General features: G+C 35.2%; 1 protein-coding gene across 6 annotated transcripts in view; it reads left to right on the forward strand.

The window, feature by feature from the left end:
- The window catches only part of MARK1 (microtubule affinity regulating kinase 1), a 138,175-nt gene that overhangs the window by 74,025 nt on the left and 40,958 nt on the right, over positions 1-23,192 (forward strand). For all 6 annotated transcript variants that reach the window (XM_061160072.1, XM_061160067.1, XM_061160069.1 and 3 more), the window contains exons 4-7: positions 11,183-11,231; positions 12,328-12,393; positions 16,131-16,201; positions 20,768-20,824. In XM_061160072.1, the coding sequence (XP_061016055.1) occupies positions 11,183-11,231; positions 12,328-12,393; positions 16,131-16,201; positions 20,768-20,824 (243 nt within the window). The remainder of the gene's footprint in view (positions 1-11,182; positions 11,232-12,327; positions 12,394-16,130; positions 16,202-20,767; positions 20,825-23,192) is intronic.

Here is a 23,192-nt window from a genome sequence, read left to right on the forward strand (position 1 = left end):
TTTTTTTTTTTTTTTCTCTGTGAGTGTGAGATGATATATGCCTTGTTGGATGTTTTTTGGGAGAAACTTCCAATACCTGTCTCTCAGCTAATCATGACTTAGTGGTATGAGTTATGAAAAGGCATCTTCCTTGGGCAGACGAATTATCCAAAGATGCTGTTTCTTCCTGTGTTAGAGCCACAGTGGGGCAAATTTTTGCCCACCTCTCTCCTGGGAATCCCTTTAAAACACAGAGACTGCATAACAGCCCAGAGGCCCCATTCATGACCCAGCTAGCCTCTCCTCTTTTCTGAGGTTAATCTGTGTGATACTCTGGTAAATTAAGTGATTTTGAGTGACATGTAGAACTAGTCTAGGCCTGTTGTGCTTGTTGGATGCAGGGTAATGTGACCCCCACTTTGTCTTTCCCAGAGGGGCCCAGAGAAAGTTGTGGAACCAAAGTCATGCTTGTTGAAACATACAGACATGCAGATGTGAAGCTGACCTGTTATTCAGATAAAAGATATGCTTGCTGATGTAATTTCTGTTACAGATTCTGCTAAATTCTGCTAATCTTCCTGATAAAGTGTTGCTTTTCCAAACAGGCATATAAAACATGATGGCAATTTTGTTTTCTTAAATCTGTGAAAATAAAAGCAAAGATTGAAATTTACTAAATGTAGCCAGTACACCATGTGCATTTTGTTGTTTTCAGAATAATTTTTATTTATGTTTATAGCTTTGCTTTTTGTTAAAAGATTTAGAAAAGAACAGATCAAGGCTTGCTTAGTTTTCATGCATTGTAGAATATTCAACATTTGGCATTACTCATTGAATGCTAGGAGCATCTCATATGCCAGTCAGTCATATCTAAGAAATAAAAATATAAAACATGGAATTAAAAGTAATCATTTTCCCCCCTTAGCACTGACAGTCAAGTAATAGTAAAAAATAGCAAAATGGCTTTCCGTGCCTTAGGTGTGCTTGTTAAGAGGCAGATTATGACAGCACATATTTGCAGTAAGGATTCATTTTAATCTCATCTCAGCCCAAAAGTGTCCGGTTAAGTCTTGCTCTGGACTTGATCTGAATTTAAGCTGGTCCTTCTTGTTTATTCTTTTTTGTATAGCCTATTAATAGGGAATATTACTTTCCTTTGCCAGCATTAGTGATAGATGAAAGTAATCTAAATTTGATACCCCAACTGTTCCAAACTTCTGAAATATAGAGGTCTTAAAAACAGTTTGATCTTTGGCATTGTTAGCATCTTTAGTTTCAGCATTGCTCATGTAATATGCTTGTATTATTTGTATTACATATTTTAAATTAATGGAATCCAATTTAATACATTTTCATAGTTTAAGACTGTTTAGCATAGATGTTTTACTTACTTGTTCCTCTTTGGAGCATGACTCCCACCTCACACATTAGTGATTTTTTAGAGTAGGGTCTATGAACTATACTAGTGATTCCCTGGGGATCTTTTAAGCAGCTTATTACTGATGGAGAAAAAGCAGAATGATGAAGCAGTTTTATTCATAGTTCACTAACTTGAAATGTAAGATTAGTTGTTGTTTTCTCTGAAATTCCACCAAGTTTTGAAACTTGGACATATTAGTTTATACACAGATTGACAAAGTTTGTGTTAGTTTGTCTCCGCTTACAATCATCAAGGTGCAGTTTATCTTCTGTATATTACTTATTAATTTGTATCTTTTAGTATTTTACTGTGTTGCGTTATATTTCAAAATCATAAAAGTAGCACAGTGGTTCAGAAGTCATCTGCTGAGTAGTAAAGCCTGCAATGAAAACAGAAACAAGACTACTAAAACTCATTAATAATGAGAAGTGCAGCATCCCAGTTACACAGAACAGGAATCCCTATGACAGTGATTTTGCATAAGCGGGGCAAGTATAAAAAGCTTCGATAATTGACATCTAGGAGTTAGACTTACTGAGTGCATAATTCATTTACTGCTAGTGCGTTATCTGGTGTGTAAAAACGTGGTCAAATGGTCACCTAAGCCATTTATACTTCAGCGAGTTTTCAAATGAAACCCAAAGACCTCTCTGGTAAGATAGTTAAGTTTTCCAGAATATCTTCAAAATAATCTGTATCATGTTGGTGAATTTGGTCAGTTAAAGTAGAGAGGAAGACAGAATCATGGAAGCAATTCAGAATTAACATTTGTTTTAACACATCAAAAAACCAAACTTGTAAAGGCAATCCTATAATTATTGACAAATACTTTTGATCAAGAAGAAAGCAGAAGCTCCTTGGCAGTACTCCTTAACAAATCTCCCTGTTGAACATAGGTTGAAAACCATTACTCTCACATGTGCCTGCTCTCTCACGTATTTCACGTTGTAGCTGCAAAAAGCCACTTATGTGCTGAGTACTTCTGTGTACAGCTCTTTTCATGTGTGTAGGTCATTTGAAGGAAAAGTCTTGACCAGTTCTTTCGTGGATAAATGAAAACCTAAGTCATAAGAGAAGAATTAGCATTTAGCAAGCTGGTTGTAGACTGCAAAAGTTGTCTTTGAATCATTACTGAATTTATATATATAAATTCACACACCTACAAGGAATGATACTGATGTGTGAATACATAGGATCATACCCAGTGCCAAGTCACTCATCTCTCATTCTCCATGAAATTTTTGGTTGGTAACATATCTCTGACCTCGATTTGATTTTAAAGGAATGCTGGAAGCAGGGACTATCATAAAATCTTCGCTATTGGGAGATGTCTCTGTAGCACAGTGTGGAGAATTGGGAAGTGTATCTTTCACACTGAAATATGATGAATTTGAGGGAGAAGGTGTTCAAACAAATTTCTTTTAAAACTTATTTTTAATTGAAGGATAATTACTTCACAATATTGTGTTAGTTTCTAAACAGGTTTCTTTTAAAAGGTGACACCAATAATGTTAATATCTAACTAAAATATCAACGGTTTAAATGTTAAAGATAACCAGATTTTCTGGAGCTGCTCTTGTTTAATCACGAGGTAGTATCTAACTCTTTTGCGACCCCATGGACGGCTTCTCTGTCCATGGAATTTCCTAGGCAAGAATATTGGAGTGGGTTGCCATTTCCTTCTCCAGGGGATTTTCCCAATCCAGGGATCAGACCCGCATCTCCTGCCTTGCAGGCTGATTCTTTACTGCCGAACCGCTGGGGCAACCCCTTTTTGGAAAGACCAAACTGTATTTCAGGCAGTTCACTGACCAAAACTCTGACTTTTCTAAACCCTGTTTTAGCCCTCAGTTATTGGACAAAGAGTTCAATAACATGTTATAGGCAGGTTTAACATACAAATGTTACATGCAAATATGAAGACTACTTTCCAGAGTAAGCGTATCCAAAGAGTATATTAAGAACCCATTTGCTGCTATCCTTCAGATTGAAATTTCTAGTCTTCTGACTTTTTAGTGTGATTAGATCAGTAGCCTAGAATCTGTCTGAGAGCTGTGCATAATCTTTTTAAAGAATTGCTTTTGTAAGGTTGGATGTACTAATCTGAATGTCTTTAACATACCTCCCACTGCTTCCTTCATTCCTTTCACTGGTCAATCTGGATTATAATTTAGGATTTTTTAAATTGAGTAGAAATAAGAAGGAAAAAAAAAAGTAAAGCTAGAAATGGAAACTGCCTTATGATTAAAGCTGCATGTCATTGAGTCCAATACATGTGTTAATTAATTCTTAATTTAGCAAATATTTATTGAACGAAGATTATGTTTCCCCTTACGCTTTCCTCTGTGTTTTTTGCTCCCCTTTTTCTATTTCCTTTAAATGGAGTCATATTCCTTTTTGCTGGCCACTCAATGTTGGAGTTTCACAAGGCATGGTCCTCGGACTCTCAATGTTTTCTTCCTAGGCTGTCTCAAGGGTACCTCTGGTTTAAATGATCACCTATAAGCAAACACAGATTTATTTCTTCAACTCAGAACGCCTCCTACATTTGCTTGTAATCCCTCAAAGATAACCCAAACTTATGTCCAAAGCCGAGCTTGTGACCTCCCCCACCTTCTCGGCGTGTTGCCCGCCTGCTGCTTTTCCAGTGTCCCGTCTCAGCGAACGACACTGTCCCCAGCAGTGCAGGCCAGAAGCCTCAGAACTGTCCTTGGCTCCTCCCTCTCCCTCCTCCTCACATCTCAGTCCTGGGATTGTTCTGATTTTATTTCTTACATGTCTTTCTTATCCCGAACTTCTGGACACCGCTGCTGTTATCTCTTCCTTGGACTACCCCAATAGCCTTCCACCCAGTTTTTCTGCACTTTGCATCCCCCCAACACCACCCCCCCACACGCATACACTCACTCACTCACTCACTCACACTTATATATACCCTTTAAAAAGTCATCAGGGATGCAGAACCTTATTATATCGTCTTTCTATTTAAACTTTTAGATGACATTCCATTTTTTAGTCTGGAAATCAAGTTCATTAACATGGTGTATCTATCCTACCTTCTTTTTTCATCTCATGGTCCCCCAACTCTCCCCAGCTTCTCCCCGCTCTCTTCATCCCCTCCTTCTCCAATTCCACTGCCTTTCTTTAATCTGCTCCTGTTCATACTGTTTCAGCCATCAGGCCTTTGCAGGTTTTCACCCCACCCTATTGTTAACCTTTTACCACTCCTTCTGGACTTCCCTGATAGCTTAATTAGTAAAGAATCTGCCTGCAATGCAGGACACCCCAGTTTGATTCCTGGGTTGGGAAAATCCTCTGGAGAACGGATAGGATACTCACTCCAGTATTCTTGGACTTCCCTTGTGACTCAGCCGGTAAAGAATCCGCCTGCAATGTGGGAGACCTGGGTTCCATCCCTGGGTTGGGAAGATCCCCTGGAAAAGGGAAAGGCTACCCACTCCAGTATTCTGTTCTGGAGAATTCCATGGACTACAGTCCATGGGGTTGCAAAGAGTCGGACACAACTGAGCGATTTTCACTTCACTTAATTCTTGCTCACTTCTCACATTTCAGCCTTAGAGTAATTTCTTCGGGGAAACCTTTCCCATCTCCACAACAGGTGTTAAATCCCCCTGCCCTTCTTAAAATCAAGCGCCCAGAACCAAGAGTTATTCATAAACCATCGCTTTAGTCTTTAGCTCTTTTGCTTGAGTAGGACTATTTGGGTTTTGCTTTCGATGCTTGTGTTTCTGCCTCTGACTCTGAAGACCTCTGTTCTGATTTCTCAGTCTTGTTTGGCTGAAAAGCGTACATCTATTTCTGTATTCTCAAGAACTATGCAATATTTTCACATTTAGTTATTTTAAGAGTCATACTCCTGGCTTTTCTAAGTTGGGAAGTTTGTTGATATAGTACACTAGTCTATTTTTAATTTTTGGATGGAGACTTCAAAATATCTTTCCCATTTTTTTTTTTTTATCTTTCCCATTTTAAAAAAGTTGCTTTCTCGTGATGTTTATTTATTTGACTAAAATGTTTCATTTCTAATCTTTTTTTATAAGATAAAACTACACATACAGTTGAAGCCCTGTGTGTCATTTCTTGATTCTATTCTTCTCTTTCTACCTAGAAATAACTTCTATTCTGAATTTGGTCTTTCTTATTCCCATTCATTTGTTTAAAAATTTTTCACATGTGTATCTTTACATAAAATACTGTATATTATTTATTTTTAAGCTTTTTATTCTTCTGCTACTTACTTTTTTCCATTTAGTTTTATTCATGTTAGTGTGTATAGTCTAGTTCATTTATTTTCACTATTATTATATGTCATTGTACAAATAAGCCAGTTTACCCATTCTCTTAGTAGATAGCTACTAGTTAGTCCATCTTTCTGTTTATATTTAGATTGTTCCTGTTGTTTTAGTGTTTCCTTTTTTTTTCTAGTTAGCTTTTTGTTTTTGCTGTTACAGACAATGCAGCAATGTTTATTGTTGTGTACATATTTTTCTAAAGAAATATAGAAGGATATATATCTCTCCAAGTAGAATTGCAAGGTTGAAGGGCATGCATATCCTCAAATTTATTAAATAATGTCAAATTGCTCTTAAGTGACTGCACCAATATCTACTTCTGCTAACTTTGTATGAAATTTACTTTTGCTCCACATTGTTGTCAGCACTTTGTATTATCAGATTTCTTAATTTTTCCTAATCTTGTAGAAGGTATCTTGTGTTGGTTTTCATGATTTCTGCCTAGTGAGATTGGACATTTTTTCAAATTTAATCTATTTAATGTTTAGTATCTTCTTTCTGAAGTTATTTGACTTGATATCTCAAACAATTGTATTTACTTAACAACTTGAGCCCACAGTTGTATTCATACAAGCCCTTGGAAAGACTGTAGCACTATAAAATTAGTACCAGTTCATAAAAAAAAAAAAAAATTATCATTCATATATGAAGGTAAAATTTAGGCAAAGTGGCAGAACCTATTATTTTGCATTTAATAATTGACTATAAGTTGTCAAGTTTAGAAGTAATACTAAGCATTTTATGTTTTTTAGTTAGAAATCATCTAATATATACTAATTTAAATATATTCAGATTTCTTTTTCTGAACTATTTAATGGGGAGAACTTAAGAAGTTAGCCTAAGTTTTTATACTGGTACTAGCAATAACTTCATAAAATATATGATGTCCTAATAATAATGTCTGAAGTAAAAGAGGAATGAAATGGTAATGCTAGAAATTAAAAAGCTGGGAGTTTAATCTGTAGGCAAATTAATATAGGCAAATTGTACATAAAATTCCTCAGTGACTGGTGTCTCTGAGAAAGTGTGTACAAAGCCCTTCCTCTTAGAACTGAACATCACCTGCAGGGTACGGCAGCACCTGCACTTCACATTAATAGGCCAGTAAACTGCTGTGAAAGAAACAGTTGAATTTTTACAAGGTTTGCAGTGGAGACAAAGAAGAGCTTCTGCCCCTCCTCAAACCCAAATAAGAGCAAAATACTTGAAAGGCCAAGAAGGCTGTGTTAAAGGGCCCAAGAAGATATGAATGTCAGCCTCCTCTGATGAGCCGAGCATACTGTGACTCTGATGACAGCCCAGAAAAGCTCTCCTTGTGGGGAACAAGGTTGACCACTGCCTTTGTCGATTTCTCCATGGCCAGAGTTCTTCTCTATATGCCCAAGAACACGGAGATGATGAAGAAGTCCTTTAACACTGACAGGTCCCAGGACAGCACAGTGAGCAGGTCTGGTAGAGGTGATGATGGGCGTTTGACTGGTCCCTGACTGTGATGCTTTGAGAGTAAATAAGATGGGCATAGTCTTGGCCATGTCCACTTGACTACTAATAAATAGAATAGACTTTTCCACCATCAAAAAAGTAATAAGCAGAAGGAATGGAAGAGGTTGGAAGGAACAGAGTAGTTCAAAGAAGAAATAAATAAGGCAAATACGTATTGATTAACACTAATCAGTTCAGTTCAATTCATTTGCTCAGTCATGTCCGACTCTTTGTGACCCCATGAACTACAGCACACCAGGCCCCCCAGTCCATCACCAACTCCTGGAGTTCACCCAAACCCATGTTCATAGAGTTGGTGATGCCATCCAACCATCTCATTCTCTGTCGTCCCCTTAACCTCCTGCCCTCAATCTTTCCCAGCATCAGGGTCTTTTTAAATGAGTCAACTCTTTGCATCAGGTGGCCAAAGTATTGGAGTTTCAGCTTCAGCATCAGTCCTTCCAATGAACACCCAGGACTGATCTCCTTTAGGATGGACTGGTTGGATCTCCTTGCAGTCCAAGGGACTCTCAAGAGTCCTCTCCAACACCACAGTTCAAAAGCATCAATTCTTCGGCTCTCAGCTTTCTTTATAGTCCAACTCTCACATCCATACATGACCACTGGAAAAACCGTAGCCTTGACTAGACAGACCTTTGTTGGCAAAGTAATGTCTCTGCTTTTTAATATGCTGTCTGGCTTGGTCATAAGTTTCCTTCCAAGGAGTAAGCATCTTTTAATTTCATGGCTGCAGTCACCATCTGCAGTGATTTTGGAGCCCAGAAAAATAAAGTCAGCCACTGTTTCCACTGTTTCCCCAATCTATTTGCCATGAAGTGATGGGACCAGATGCCATGATCTTAGTTTTCTGAATGTTGAGCTTTAAGCCAACTTTTTCACTCTCCTCTTTCACTTTCATCAAGAGACTCTTTAGTTCTTCACTGGAGTTTGCCTAATCCTGATCCTTACCTCTAACCAGGAAGGACTGAACTGAAAAGTGAACACCTCTCCACAGAACTAAGGCTTGTTCACTAACCTCAGTTATCTAAAACAGTCAAGAATCAAGGAGGAAACCGTAAAAGCCTCTGAACAACCAGAACAGCTGTCACAAAGTCCAGACAGTGAAGTCCCTGCCCTTCAGTCATAGACCCATCCATCTCAAGCCTTCTCTCAGCATTTATTCTCTAATTCAATACCCAGTCTTAAAACCCTGGCCTTAATTCCCAGCCAACAGAAAAGTTGAAACAATAGTTTGGAAGGTATTAGTGAATCCAGAGCTCTCCTGCTAAATTTGTGTATGCCAGGAACATCATGATGTCACAGTTTTAAGAGGAAAACTTGGACTAGAAATTAGAATCAGAAAGTCAAATAATAATGTGAGACTATTTAATATGTTCATGAACTTCTGTTTTTTTCCTGGTTAATTCTTATGTGCATTTTAATCACACTGAAATTTTAAAATTGGGGGAAGCTCATATAAATGTTGGTCTAAAACAATGGAAAACTTGTTGCCCTGACTTGGCCTGGATATATGATGGTTAGTTCGCTCAGTCATGTCCGATTCTTTGCAACTTCACGGACTGTATAGCCCACCAGGCTCCTCTGTCCATGGTGTTTTGCAGGCAAGAATACTGATTGTTGTTGTTCACTCTTTCCTGTCTGACTCTTTGAGACCCCATGTACTGCAGCATGCTAGGCCTTCCTGTCCTCCACTTTCTCCTGGAGTTTGTTCAAACTCATGTCCATTGAGTTGGCAATGCCATCCAGCCATGTCTTCCTCTGTTGCTTCCTTCTCCTCCCACCTTCAATCTTTCCTAGTATCAGAGTCTCTTCCAGTGAATCAGTTCTTCACGTCGGGTGGCCAAAGTATTGGTGCTTCTGCTTCAGCATCAGTCCTTTCAATGAATCTTCAGGACTGATTTCCTTTAGGATTGACTGGTTGGATCTCCTTGCAGTCCAAGGGACTCTCAAGAGTCTTCTCCAACACCACAGATCAAAAGCATCAATTTTTCAGTGCTCAGCCTTCTTTATGGTTCAACTCTCACATCTGTACATGACTGCTGGGAAAACCATAGTTTTGACTAGTGGGTTGCCATTTCCTTCTCCAGGGGGTCTTCCCAACCCAGGGATCGAACCCACATCTCCTGTGTCTCTTGTAGTACACAGGCATGCAGTGATTTTTACATTTTTCCATGTCAGGGTAACCTTCTTAAGTTGGTCTAAATGTTCAACTCTCCTTTCTCCCTCACCTCTCTCTCTCCCCCTTTACTAAGGAAGAGCAAGCATGGATAAGATAGGCATCTTTGCTAGTAAGGATGTGTTCTGGGTGAAAAAATCACATATGCGCAAGGAACTCACTGTCTCTCCCTCTTCTGCTCCCTTTGACTCAAGTGACTGGTGCAGAAGACTTTGACATTGTTCAGTCTCTCCTCTGTGCGGCCAACTGGAATATTAGAGTTTAAGAAGGGATTATGGGGAGTCATGTAGAAGAGATGTCATAAACCTTTACTGAATCCATGTGCTATTACTGTTCAGTTGACCCAAATTCTCTAGGTTTGGGAGGTTGATGACAAATCTAGCTGACAATTTAAGTGTTTCTTTAGGAATAAGGGTGATTGGCAGGGCATGATTCTGGAACTTCATTGTTCCAAGTCAGTTAAGCACTTAAAAGCCCCGTCATCACTTCTTCCAGCAGCAGCTGCTCTTCTGTCCACCACTGCCTGTCACTTTAAGCCAGCACATACCCAGCTTATACACACATTTATGCTGTTGCTTGTTTTTGTTTTTTTCCTCACTTCTTGTCAAAAACTACTAAAGGATGAAATAGATAACCAACAAGGACTGACTGTATAGCACAGAGAACTATACTCGATATCTTGTAATAACCTATAATGGAAAAGAGTCTAAAAAAGAACATACATGCATATAGGATATATATATGTGTAACTGAATCACTTTGCTGTAGACCTGAAAAAAAAAGAAGAAAAAAAAAGAAATCCACCTGAAAAAGAGGAAACTATGCACAGAACGATATATTCTAGACATCTTTGAGATACAGGAACCCGGTGGCTGTATATTATTGCTCTAACTGGGATAAATTAAAACAACAGATACCACTTCACACCCATTGCATTGCCTGTGTGTGCTCAGGCGTGTCCAGCTCTATGAGCTACAACCTGCCAGGCTCCTCTGTCCATGAGATTTCCCAGGCAAGAATACTGGAGTGAGTTGCTGTTTCCTTCTCCAGGGGATCTTCCTGAGCCAGAGGTCAAACCCAAGTCTCCTGCATCTCCTGCATTGCAGGTGGATTCTTTACCTCTTGAGCCACTGGGGCTTCCTGCACTCCTTTAAAATGGTGAAAGTCCAGAACAGTGACAACACTGAATGGGGGCAAGGATGTGAAACAACAGGAACTCTCAGCCGCTGATGGGGATGCAGAATGGTGCAGCCACTTTGGAGGGTAGTTTGCTGGATTCTTACAAAACTAAACATACTCCACTGTACCACTCAGCAATCATCCTCTTTGATATTTACCCAAGTGAATTGAAAATTTATGTCCACACAAAAGCTTAATGGTTTATATACCTTTATTCATAATTGCTTATAGTGTGATCAACCAGTAGAGATAACTAAAGAGTCAGGCCCCCCACCTCCTGAGAATGTTGTTTTTGGATAAAAATCATAAGAATGTACGTTTAGTTTCATTTCCATAGTATTTTTCTTTTATTCCTAGTAATGAGTATTTGATTGTTTTTTTATTGTATATGGTATATTCACACACACACACACAGAACCATTTGAGTTCAATTAATTAACATTGTCCTAGAAGCCAAGTCTTAGTAGAATTGGCATTGTGAAATAAATCTCTTATTTGACCAGAATCCTGTAGTGTCTTATAAGAAGATAAATTTCTTCAAATAGATGTTTTGATTGGTTCTCTGCTTGAGTGTTCTTTTTTAGCAGAAATGTTTCCTGTTTTCTTTCACAGTTGTTTCGAGAAGTACGAATAATGAAGATATTGAATCACCCTAACATAGGTATGAAATTTATATTTCACAATTAATGATAAAATATTTTCCTTAAATACTCTTGAGGCTATTTGAAATGATACAGTTTTAAGGATGTTCTATATAAAAAGAAGAAAAGTGATAACCTAAATGATAATCTCAGAAAGTGTTACTTTGGGTAAAAATATTATAAAGAAGTTAACTGAAGGCTACAAATTGTATTTTTCTACTACCTTGCTATCTTCTACTCCTCACTAAAATAATACATTTGACTTGGAGTTGCTGTATACAGATGTTTCTTGTATCTCCTTACTAAATCTCTCTAAATAGAGATTGCATGCCATTTAGGTATTGATAAGAAATAATTCCAGATATTTTGGCAATATGGACTTGGGTTTGTTCATAGTCTATAGGCAAAATAACTAGTTTGAATTTTAAAGGAAATAAAGATTTTATTTCAATTTTAGTGAACTTATTTTCATAAGTTCTATTTTCCCCCATATTTACAGATAAATTTATTTGTAAATTAATTTACATATTACTCAAAGTCATTGGATTATAAGAAGTAAAAAAACAATTCTCCTTTTAATCTGTTTATTCTTGAAATGTGTTTCTTATGCACTAAAAAAATCTTGTATATTAGAGATACAAATGTAATTCCCTGTGCTATATAATTTCAACTACATAAGTCTGATAATTTAGTAGATTTTAATCAGAAACTTAAAATATCACATAATTATAAAATTTTTTATTTCTGTACCAAAGATTATTTAACATTTTTGATTGAATCATTATGATAATAGTATCTTTTTAAGCTTTCACTAAAATTTTGTTATTCTAAGATTTTCCTTTTTATTACCTTATTCTAATTTGTAAGGGGATAAGGTTTTTAATCCTAGAAACTTAACTCTCTTTTGAGCCAACAGTTGGTTCCAATCATTTTGTGATAGTTATCTTCCATGGTAGTAATAATCCTTGGGAAAAGTTTTAAACTTTAAATTATAAGTAGTAATTTTTATTAGTAAATGCTCAACTTTTCCTTTGGCTTAGTGTTACCTTAAATTTTCTTAAAGCATATGTAGTATGCTCACAATTACAGAGTTATATCTCTAATTTCTTTTTTCAGTAAAATTGTTTGAAGTTATTGAAACAGAGAAGACTCTCTATTTAGTCATGGAATACGCGAGTGGGGGTAAGGATGAGGGGAATGAAAAGTTATCTTTGATGAGACATGTAGAATTATTAATACCTGAAAGCTCATTATAATATCTATGTCTTTATTGTTGTTAATGAATCTGTAGTTTTCTTAAAATGCCTTTCAATGGTGTCTTTAGGAAAATTCAGTGTTTGGTTTCAAGACTTGTTGATCCTACATTTAAAAATTGGACTTTGGCTTATTTAAAAATTATTTAAGGACGTTTTTCAAAATTAGATTTGCATTGTTATCTATGAATGTTTCACCACTCATCTTAATATTATATTATTATTATTATCTTCTAATACTATTTTCTCTTGGCTATAAATAGGAAATCTCAAACCCAGAATGTTTTTAGTAATGTTTATAGCCTGTTCTAGGTCACATTTTTGTTTCACTGATCACGTATTACAGATTCTCACTATACATACATCTTCAAGATAATCTATAAAATGTTTCAATTTAAACAAGTATTGATGTATATATTTCATAAATTAGAATACTGAGTTGACAGGGAAATGGTAAGATACACTTCTAGTAGAATACAATGTTTATTTTGACTGTCTAGCATCAAAAATAGGATTTATTTTTAAACACTGATATAGAAAATCATTTTCATTTCCTGCACTTTCCTCAAATGAGAGATACATTGCCATAGAATCACAATTCTTTTAGGCGTAAGCCTTAACTTTTTCAGAAAGAGGTTTAAAATTTATGAAGTTAAATAATTTAATAAGTAAAAGAGGATCTTGAAGGTTTTAAGGACTCATAGAATTTAAGCAATTAAAGAAGGAGGGCATTGGAAATTATTTAAACCAACTTGTCTAATTAACCTTTTTTTTGCTAATCAATAGGAAAACAGTATTGAGTCTAGTTTTGAGTCCTTTTAGCTAAAAAAGGATGTAGATTTTTATGATGTTCTGATTTTCTGTAACTTGAATAAAGACGATTTATTTTAGTCTACAATATCTAGACTATGTATTTTTATACTGTCTCTTAGATTTTTTTAAAAAATTACTACAAATATTAAATATTTTAATTGTTTTTTTAGAATTTTAATAGATTTGGGTTTTTGCATCACTTTTTTAAAACCCTAAAAATATTTCATGTAAGTTTTTTACTTAACCCCAAAACCTAAATCATTAATGTTTTTTATTATCATTAGATTTTAAAAAATATTAATAGTCATGCAAACTTGCATAAAATGTTAGTCTATAGTAAAATTAATGAACCTTCAAATACCACATAATGAATTCTTTCTTCACTTAACTCTTCTTTAGTTTAAAGGAAAATGAACAGTTCATCAGTATGGGAATCCTGTGTGTTTATAGTTCAGTTAAACTTTTTCTAGTGATCTAAAGTCTCAAGAGAAGGGCTAGACATGACTTTAATATGAGAACTCATGGACAGCTACAGATCTCTGGGCGTTGTTCTGTTTTTATGAAGGCCCACCGCAAGGCTGGGTTAGTGCTAATGAGGTACTGCTTTAGCAGTTAATGGTAAGTACAGTCAGCTCTATTGGTGCTGATGAACGGGAGCAAGGGCTGGAGTGATAGATAGCACCCGGGGCCTCGCTGCTCTCCTTCAGTAGCACTGGGGGTCTGTGGGGTGTAGGGTAGGCTAGAGGGGTGTGTACTTTAGCTCATCCCGAACCAGGTGGTCTCTTACTTAATTCTGATTCCTGGTGATAGGTTTCCTTTGAGTCTTGCCAGTCAGTGATCCTGTAACAAAACCATCACAGTTCCGTAGCAGTAAATCTAGAATCGACCTCCTCTCTTACCTTTTAAACCCATAAATGACAAGGTGACTCTGGTAAATAAAATAATATGTTTCCTCTAAAATTTATAGATATTTTAGGATTGAATCAGACATGCACACTGGAAACTTAGCATGAAAAACGGCCTCTTTGAGGAGTACATCTCTTGACTCTGGTTCATTCCTGGGGCAAAAGATCTTCAGTGATTAGAAGGGCAGGCACCTCCTATATGAACCATGTTTTGTTCAAGGGAACCTATTAAAAGTAGGCATCAGGGCTAATCCACAATGGTGTGTGTATTTCTCCTGTTGTTCCTGCAAACATTGTTTATTAAATGTTTACTACATACTAGGTGGTATTCGAGGTGCGAGCAACACATGGATGAACAGATACAAGGTCATTGCCATCAAAAAGATGACATTCTAGTTGGGGAAGCGTATCATAAACAAGTAATATATAATCAGTAAAGGACTGGGTCATGTAAACATCTGGGGTATGAACGTTCCAGGCAGAACTTAAGGGCAGTCCAGGTTTTTGAACCCCTGCCGTATATATTATATCTTTCCCAGCATATCTAGAGATATCTTTCGCATATCTAGAGTTAACTGCTATGATGGGTCAGCTAGAGCATCTATTCATTTCTCTGTTTTTATCATCCCATTTAATCATTTAAGTATGCTTTATATAATCTGCTAACATTGTAGATGTATTAGTTTCATCTGACATACATACATCATTGCATTTTGATTTTTAACATTTTACTTATGTCCTAGGATTGATATTGCATATATGTATATGTAATATATCTGTATACCTAGATACAAATATATAATTTATTGAGTGCTTACTATATGCCAGTCACTGTGCTAAGCACGTGCATTATTTCATTAATCCTCACAACAGCCATGTTAGATAGGCTATAGGGAGAAAAGGGGTCTTAACATAGTTAAGAAATCTTCCTAATATCTCCCCATAGCAACTAAGGGCTAAATCAGGATTCATACCAAAATTAGTCTGATTCTGAAACCTGAGTTTTTAACCACTTTGCTGTACTTTATAAGAACTCTTTAAGCCACTTGGTGAGTTTTAGTATACATGTTTGTCTATATGGTACCAATTATAAGGATATAAAATTTTAATCCGTTACACTGAAGTATTTTATCTTTCATAATGTAACTGAACATTAGGTTTATTATTATTAATTAGAGAAAAATGAAAAAAACTTACATGTAAAGGATCTATTAGAAAATTTTTAGTTTCTAGTATCTTTAAATTATTTCAACAAATTTGTATTGTCTATCCACTTTGTGTCCTGTCATGGGGATGGTCATGCAGGTAAAGTATGGGTGTGATGACAGCATTCACGAAGGTTGCAGCTCCTGTAGGGTAACAGGAGATGCACACAGGGTGGTTTCATTCTGTATAGTAAGGAGTTAAGTACCAGTGCAGGTGAAATGAGTATCATGAGAATGAACATGATCAAAATATGAAGGATAAGAATGAAATCATTGTGGATGGAGATAGATGGGATTTGACCAAGATTATATGATCAGTAGACTTTAAGAGAGTGAGCCAACATAATATGGCTTTTGGTATTTTATTTGAAATGTAAGCCCCAAATACAGAGCCAAATGTAATTTTTGGTTGCCCGTGCTGTGGCTTCCCTTTATTTGAATGGATAATAAAGAGTTGACTGTATTTTCACATAGTACTGGAAAGAAGAAAGAAAGTTTTCTTAATGTTTTTATGATTTTTTTATTAAAGGAGTTTTGCTGATTCATAAGCTGCTACCAATATTCGGTTTTATATGTCTTTTTCCCTTTTTTTCTATCATGTAATAGGTTTTAATTTATATAGAACTATCAGAAAAGTGTGGGCCAAAAGCTTCTTTAAAAACAAGGCAAAAACTTGACATTGCATATATTGTTAACTGAAAATCTGTGTATATTTTACTGCCTGCTTTACCTTTCTGATTCAGGTGAAGTATTTGATTACTTAGTTGCCCATGGAAGAATGAAAGAAAAAGAGGCCCGTGCAAAATTTAGGCAGGTATGGAAAGTAGTTTTCAACTTTGTTTTGCTGATATTTTTAGTGATGTACAATGGACAGTATCACAAACCAGCATTCAGAGTACATGGTACTTTAAAAAGAAAAATTCATACTTTCTTTTTTAAGATGGAAAACTGAAAAAGAAATTTGTAAAGTAGTTATAATTGGTTATTTTCAGATCATCATAAATAGTAAAATGTTTATAGTTGAGACTCTTATTAATAACTCTTTGATAGTCTTGAAAGTAGAGACCGAGAGTGAGATAGAAAATAAATACTTAAACATTTATCCAGGAATTATTATTTAGTATTATTAGCTTTATGTGTACAACATAACTGTGTACTGTTTAAAAAGGTTTTTGTATTTTTTTAAGTAATTAAAGATATCTTGCTTTTGGAACTCCTATTTTTGTAGGTTTAAAGACTATGATCAATTTTATTTAGTCGAGTAGGGAAGGAACCTTGCCAGTGTGAAGAATATGGTAAGATATTGGTATTTCCAGGTCGACTTGATTATGATTTGTTACATAAATGGTAAAATAAGAAAAAGCAATTTAAGTTCATCTAAGCTTTTGTTTCTAATTTTTAGGAATGAAGTAATTAAAATTAGCACACTTTAAAAATTACTGTAGCAATGTCAGATTAATAAATTGTAAATTGTTCATAAAATTTACTGAAGTAAAGTTTCAACAGATAACTTACTATATGCCAAACTTTGCCTTAGTGAATTTAAAATACTCATTTAAAAATAGTTCAGTATCTCTTCTGTAAGCGTGATTCTGCAATTAAAGTGATCCTGTAATCAGTAAGATTGGGTCATACTAATACGAAATGTTCCACTGTGAGATTTTTGCATATATGTTAACATATAAACAATTATAGAAGTCCTGAAGAAGACGGGAGGAAAATACCTTTTTGACTATTTCTTTGACATAGCACTCTCTGAATTGATCATGGAGTCAGTTTATTTTGGGAAACATCTATTATTAATATCTGACAGAATCATTACTTTTTGGAACACAATATATAAAATGCTTTAGACCAAAGATATATACAGCCATTCATTATATTTGAAGTGGATCTTAGAAGCATTTGACTTAAAATAGCTGAATCTAAAGACAGGTGGTAATGAAGCAACATTGAGAAGCTGAACAGCGATCAGCCACATACTGTTAAATTCTTTTCTATGCTGGGTTGCAAGTCCAGGTTTACTTAAGTAAAGAACCACAATCATCACTTCAAATGTCGTTCTTCTCTCCATCTCAGTCACTCTAGCTTTAGTAGCCAACTAGGAAGAAAATTCCAATTGACATTAGATATTTCCATTGAAATCTAAATCGGTATTTGAAGGACTGTCACTGCTTACTCTTCTTTTTAGTTGGTTGGTTTTATTTATTTATTATTAAAAACACACTGTGGTCGAAAATTTTACTAGGTACTATATGGAATTAGAGAATGTGAAAATGCCTGTTGTTTTAAAGAGCTTACTCCTCTTTACTGACAGGTGTAAGCAGGATAGGAGGCTGGGACACAGATATTTTCATAAAGATCCAAGTAATTATTAAGTGGCTCTTTTTTTTTTTAATGCAATCTGGATTACTTTGAAATGAGATCAGAGGTTGAATATGAAATGAATTCTATTTAAAATGTAAAACAATGGAAGTTTAAAAAATAATTCTCTATTATAAATATTAAATATATTTTACTATCTATATGTGTTCCCCCCAAATTAAATAGGTAACCAACTCACATTTTTAAAAACAATGAAAACACACACACAATTTTGTAGTTATTTGTCAAAAAGTTGTTTTTGTTTTTATATTTATTTTTGCCAAGTTTATTTTTCTTTATAGGTTTAATTAAAACTCTAGTTAATGTATATTTATTTTATTTTTATTTGCTCTGTATTTCGTGCGATTACTTTTAAGAGTTTAACAGTGAAGGGGAACATACTATATTAGTAAGGGTATATACACACCTATACATGTATGTCCTTGACTCTACCATGAAGTATAGCAAAAATACTATGACAGTTTAGGACCAATTTAGCAGCGATTGCTCCTACAGTACCTCTGCATTCCCTTAAGAGTTGAAGGCCTACAAGAAAATCACAATGTTGATTTAGCCTTCCCAATATCAAAGCTACGACTTGAAGCTTGGGAATTCCTGACCCACTTATAAATAATTGCAAAGCAAACCCCACAATTGCACCTCATGGCAAAACGTTGACATGTCTTATTTTAGGGTCAGTGCGGGACTGATTGTCAGTCATGTTTTTGAGATCTGTAACAAAAGGATCATAAAGAAGTTCGTACATTGCATTTGTGGAGGTACAGAAGGTTTTGAGATGGGAAGGTCTGGCCATAGATTAATGCAGTAAAACTTGGATTTGTGGATGGGGATTCTTAATGTGAGTGAGTCAGAAGCCAGAGCTTCTTTCATTGTAGAAATTGTATCCTACTAGATCAGTGTGGTGGTATTATAAATTATCTTTCCCTTCTTAAGTCTTTAAGACGCAGGAGATTGTTATTCCAGAAGTGCCTGTAGAACTACTTCCATAGAAACTATCCTAAGGTGAAGTTCATGTTTGGTAACCAAATCATTCTCTGTAGCATGCCTTCTTTGCTGTATCAGGAGAAGGTGACTTGAAAAACGTAATGCTATCGGCACAGTTCTGTCATCTGTGATATAAAAATAGCCTTATAGTATGAACGTCCTATGGCCTATATGATATATTCAGTAAGTTGAATTAATATTTACATATAAATGCATATCTTAACTAATGAACATATTTTGGTGAAAATTGGATATTACAATTTGAAGCATACTGCTTAAGAAAATGAATGCTGCATATTACTTGTAGGGTTCTGCTGTATTTGGGGGACTCACACTTCAAATTGATTATGATCATTCACAGTTGTTCTGCTCAAAAATATTTCATGGTTCTGTAGCACCTGCTTAGTTTGGAATTCAGAGACTTTTACCAACTTGTCTATCGAGGTTTAACTCCCAGTATTAGCATCTTCCAACCTACTTTTCAGATACATTGTGTTGCCTCCACAGTAGGCATTTCACCCCCTTACCCCCTACATCCCCATCTCCAAGCCTCCACATTTTAAAATATTTGTCCTTCATGTTGTCTTAGATCAAATGTTAGTATCACCAATCAATTGGAAATTATTCTTTATTTTTATGATTCCCTTGCTTCTTTGTACCTCTGCTTCTATGATTCTGCCTTGTTATATATATAGTTACTCATATACATAATTTTTCCTCCTAATCAGACTGTAAACTCCTTAAGGGCAGGGTGCACATGTAGTGTTCATTTTTGTGTTCCCCTTGCAACTAGCACATTTTCTTGCACATAGCAGGTACTCAATAAACTGTTGGATCAAACTGAGTTTAATAGAATTACATCTTACTCATTGTATGTTGATTTTGTTTTGAATTCATGTCTTTGTCTTTGAACCATTTTAATATACGTTAGAATAATTTTATAATACTGAAATATCAGCTTCACTTGTACTACTTCAAAGTTTGTTTTTTTTTCCTAACCAATATCCTTTTAGCGTGGTCATACTTCACATCACCCTTAGACTTTAAAAATCTCATTTCTCTTCCCATTTGTAAATGCCTAACCAGTACTCAACATTCAGACCGTGTTTACATTTAACTGACTCCACAGACCTGAATGTTCTGCTGCGCTAAAATGGCCATACATATATGTATAAAGTAACTCTTACCTGATTGCTATCAGATAGTTTCCATTTCTGTATTTTATGTAATAAAAGTATATAACTATCACAGAATTGCTTATAACCTATTTCTCACTTGTATCTTTGGCCCTTAAGCCATTGGGTTCTTTCCTGGTTAGCAGTTATCCCCAAAGAGCCCTAGGTAATAGAAATTAAGAAGCTGGTTACAAGGGTAGAATACTTTGCCCAGCTGAATTAGTGACAGGTTAAAAATTAAATTTCATTTTTATCCCTTTTGTTTTGAAACTTAGGTTTCCTTTTAAGGCTCAAAAATTTTCCCTTTGCTTTGTAATATATGAACAGACAAAAATACAGTATTGCTAAATGCCCTGTTGATAAATTCTTAAGTCAGTTGACCTCCCTGAGAAACATGCCTTGAGCACATTTAATGTAATTCCTAAAATAAGAGTTTTGCATTTTGAACTTGAGCCAACTATCTTGAAATGCTGATTCATGTGTGCCAAAATTCTTATTCCAACAGTGGAGTAAATCATTTGACCCAAAACTATGAAGTATACATTTGATTGTGTAAACAGAGAAATATAACAACCTATAGGAAAAATCTTCAGGCACTCTGATAAATATTTAGTATATTTTAGCAAGAGAACACTACTTTTTCACATTGTCTGAATTTAAAAGTGAAAATTTTATCACTTTAGTACATATGGTTTTCTGAACTAAAGGAGTAGTGAAATTACTAAATGTAATTTTGAAATCCAAGCTAGTAAGTTCTCTAATTGGAATAATAATTGGGAAAAATGGATGCTTTTACTATAATAATTTTGAATCTTTTATCCAAATATTTATTTCAGATTGTATCTGCTGTACAGTATTGTCATCAAAAGTGCATTGTTCACCGTGATCTTAAGGTAAGCAACTGGTTTTATAACAAAAATTTCTTATTATTAACAGATATTTGATACTGTCAGAGCTATTTTTTTGATTGCATGATTGTGCCAGACATTATAGAAGAAAATTAGTTTTTATTTAATTTTTACAGCAGCTTTTTATAAAAGGCAGTATATTCTTTCTTTTTTTAAAATTGAAGTATAGTTGGTTTACAGTATCATGTTTGAGGTATAGAGTGATTCAGTTATATATTATACATATTTTTTTTCAGGTTCTTTCCCATTATAGGTTATTACAGGACATTGAATGTAGTTACCTGTGCTATACAGGAAATCCTTTTTGCTTATCTGTTTTATCTGTGGTATTTTGTACCTGGTAATCCCATACTCCTAATTTATCCCTCCCCTCTTCCTCTTCCCTTTGGTAACCATTTGTTTGTTTTCTGTGTCTATGAGTCTGTTTCTATTTTGTATATAGATTCATTTGTATTATTTTTAGATTCCACATATAAATGATATTATATAATATTTGGGTTTCTTTGTCTGACTTCCTTCAGTTAGTATGATATTCTCTAGTCCATCCATATTGCTGCAAATGGCATTATTTCGATCCTTTTTATGGTGAAGTAATATTCCATTGTGCATGTACACACACAGACACCCTGCATCTTCTTAAGCCAGTTATCTGTTGATGGGCACATGAATTGTTTCTGTATCTTGGCTGTTGTAAATAGTGCTGTTATGAACATTGGTGTGCGTGTATCTTTTCAAATTGAGTTCTTGTGTTTTCTGGATATATGCCCAAGAGTGGGATTGCTGGGTAATGTGGTAGCTCTATTTTTTAGTTTTTTAAGGAACCTCCTTACTCTTCTCCATAGCCGGTGCACCAATTTACATTCCCACCAACAGTGTAGGAGGGTTCTGTTTTCTTCACACCCTTTTAAGCATTTATTAATTGTAGACTTTTTGATAATAGCCATTCTGCCCATGGTGAAGTAATAACCTCATTGTGCTTTTGCTATATATTTATATACATTTTTCTAATAATTAGCATTGTTGAGCATCTTTTCATGTGCTTGTTGGCCATCGTGTATGTCTTTGGAGAAGTGACTGTTTAGGTTGTCTGCCCATTTTTTGATTGACCTGTTGGTTTTTTGTATTATTGAGTTGTATGAGCTGTTGATATATTTTGAGTATTAACCCCTTGTTAATAAAAAGTTAAAAAATTTGCAAATAGTTTCTCCCATTCCTTGATTCTCTTTTCATTTTCTTCATGGTTTCCTTTGCTGTGCAAAAGCTTTGAAGTTTGATAAGGTCTCTTTTATTTATTTTTGCTTTTATATCTTTTGCCTGAGGGAATAAACTTAACTAAAGGAGGTAAAAGACCCATATGCATCTACAACACTGAAAACTGTAAAATATTGATAAAGGAAATTGAAGATGATCCAAAGAAATGGAAAGATACCCCATACTCTTGGATTGGAAGAATTAATATTGGTAAAATGCCACACTCCTCAAAGCAATCTACAAATGTAACGTAATTCCTAGGAAAACTTCCATGACAGTTTTCACAGAACTAGAACAAATAATCCTCAAATTTATATGGTACCACAGAAGACCTAGAATTGCCAAAGCAATCTTGAGACTAAAGAACAAAGCTGGAGGCACAGCCCTCCCAGACTTCAGATGATAACCACAAAGTTACAGTAATCAAAACAGCTTAGTATTGGCATAAAAGCAGACACATAGATCAGTGGAACAGAATCAAGAGCCCAGAAATAAACCCATACCCCTATAATCAATTAATCTATGTCAAAGACAAAGGAGGCAAGAGTATACAGTGGAGAAAAGACAGTCTCTTCATCAAGTGGTGTTGGGAAAGCTTGACAGCTACATTTAAGTCAATGAAATTAGACCACTCTCTCACACCATATACAAAAACAAATTCCAAATGGTTTGAAGATCTAAATACAAGGCATGACACCATAAAACTCCTAGAAGAGAACTGAGGCAAAATACTCTGACATAAATCATAGGACTATTTTCTTAAAAGGCAGTATTTTCACTGAGCAAATGAAGATAATGTGGAAGAGAGGTTTTCTAGCAGAGGATTTGATTCTGTTAATTAGCTTCTCTTAATACATAAATGTGAAACTTTGTCCCTAATTAAAAATGCCTGAGGCCCCATTCCATCAGAAGTAAGGTCAGGGTACAAATCCAGCTTTGTCTGATGTAAGAGCCAGTGCTCATCCTTACATTGAAATTCAGAGAAATATTAGGAAAATTTTAAATGTTTTTATGAATCCCTGGTGGCTTAGTTGGTAAATAATACGCCTGCAATGCAGGAGGGCCTGGGTTTGATCCCTGATTTGGGAAGATTCACTGGAGA

Source organism: Dama dama, chromosome 14 (assembly GCF_033118175.1).
Source record: "Dama dama isolate Ldn47 chromosome 14, ASM3311817v1, whole genome shotgun sequence".
Classification (NCBI taxonomy): Eukaryota; Metazoa; Chordata; class Mammalia; order Artiodactyla; family Cervidae; genus Dama; species Dama dama.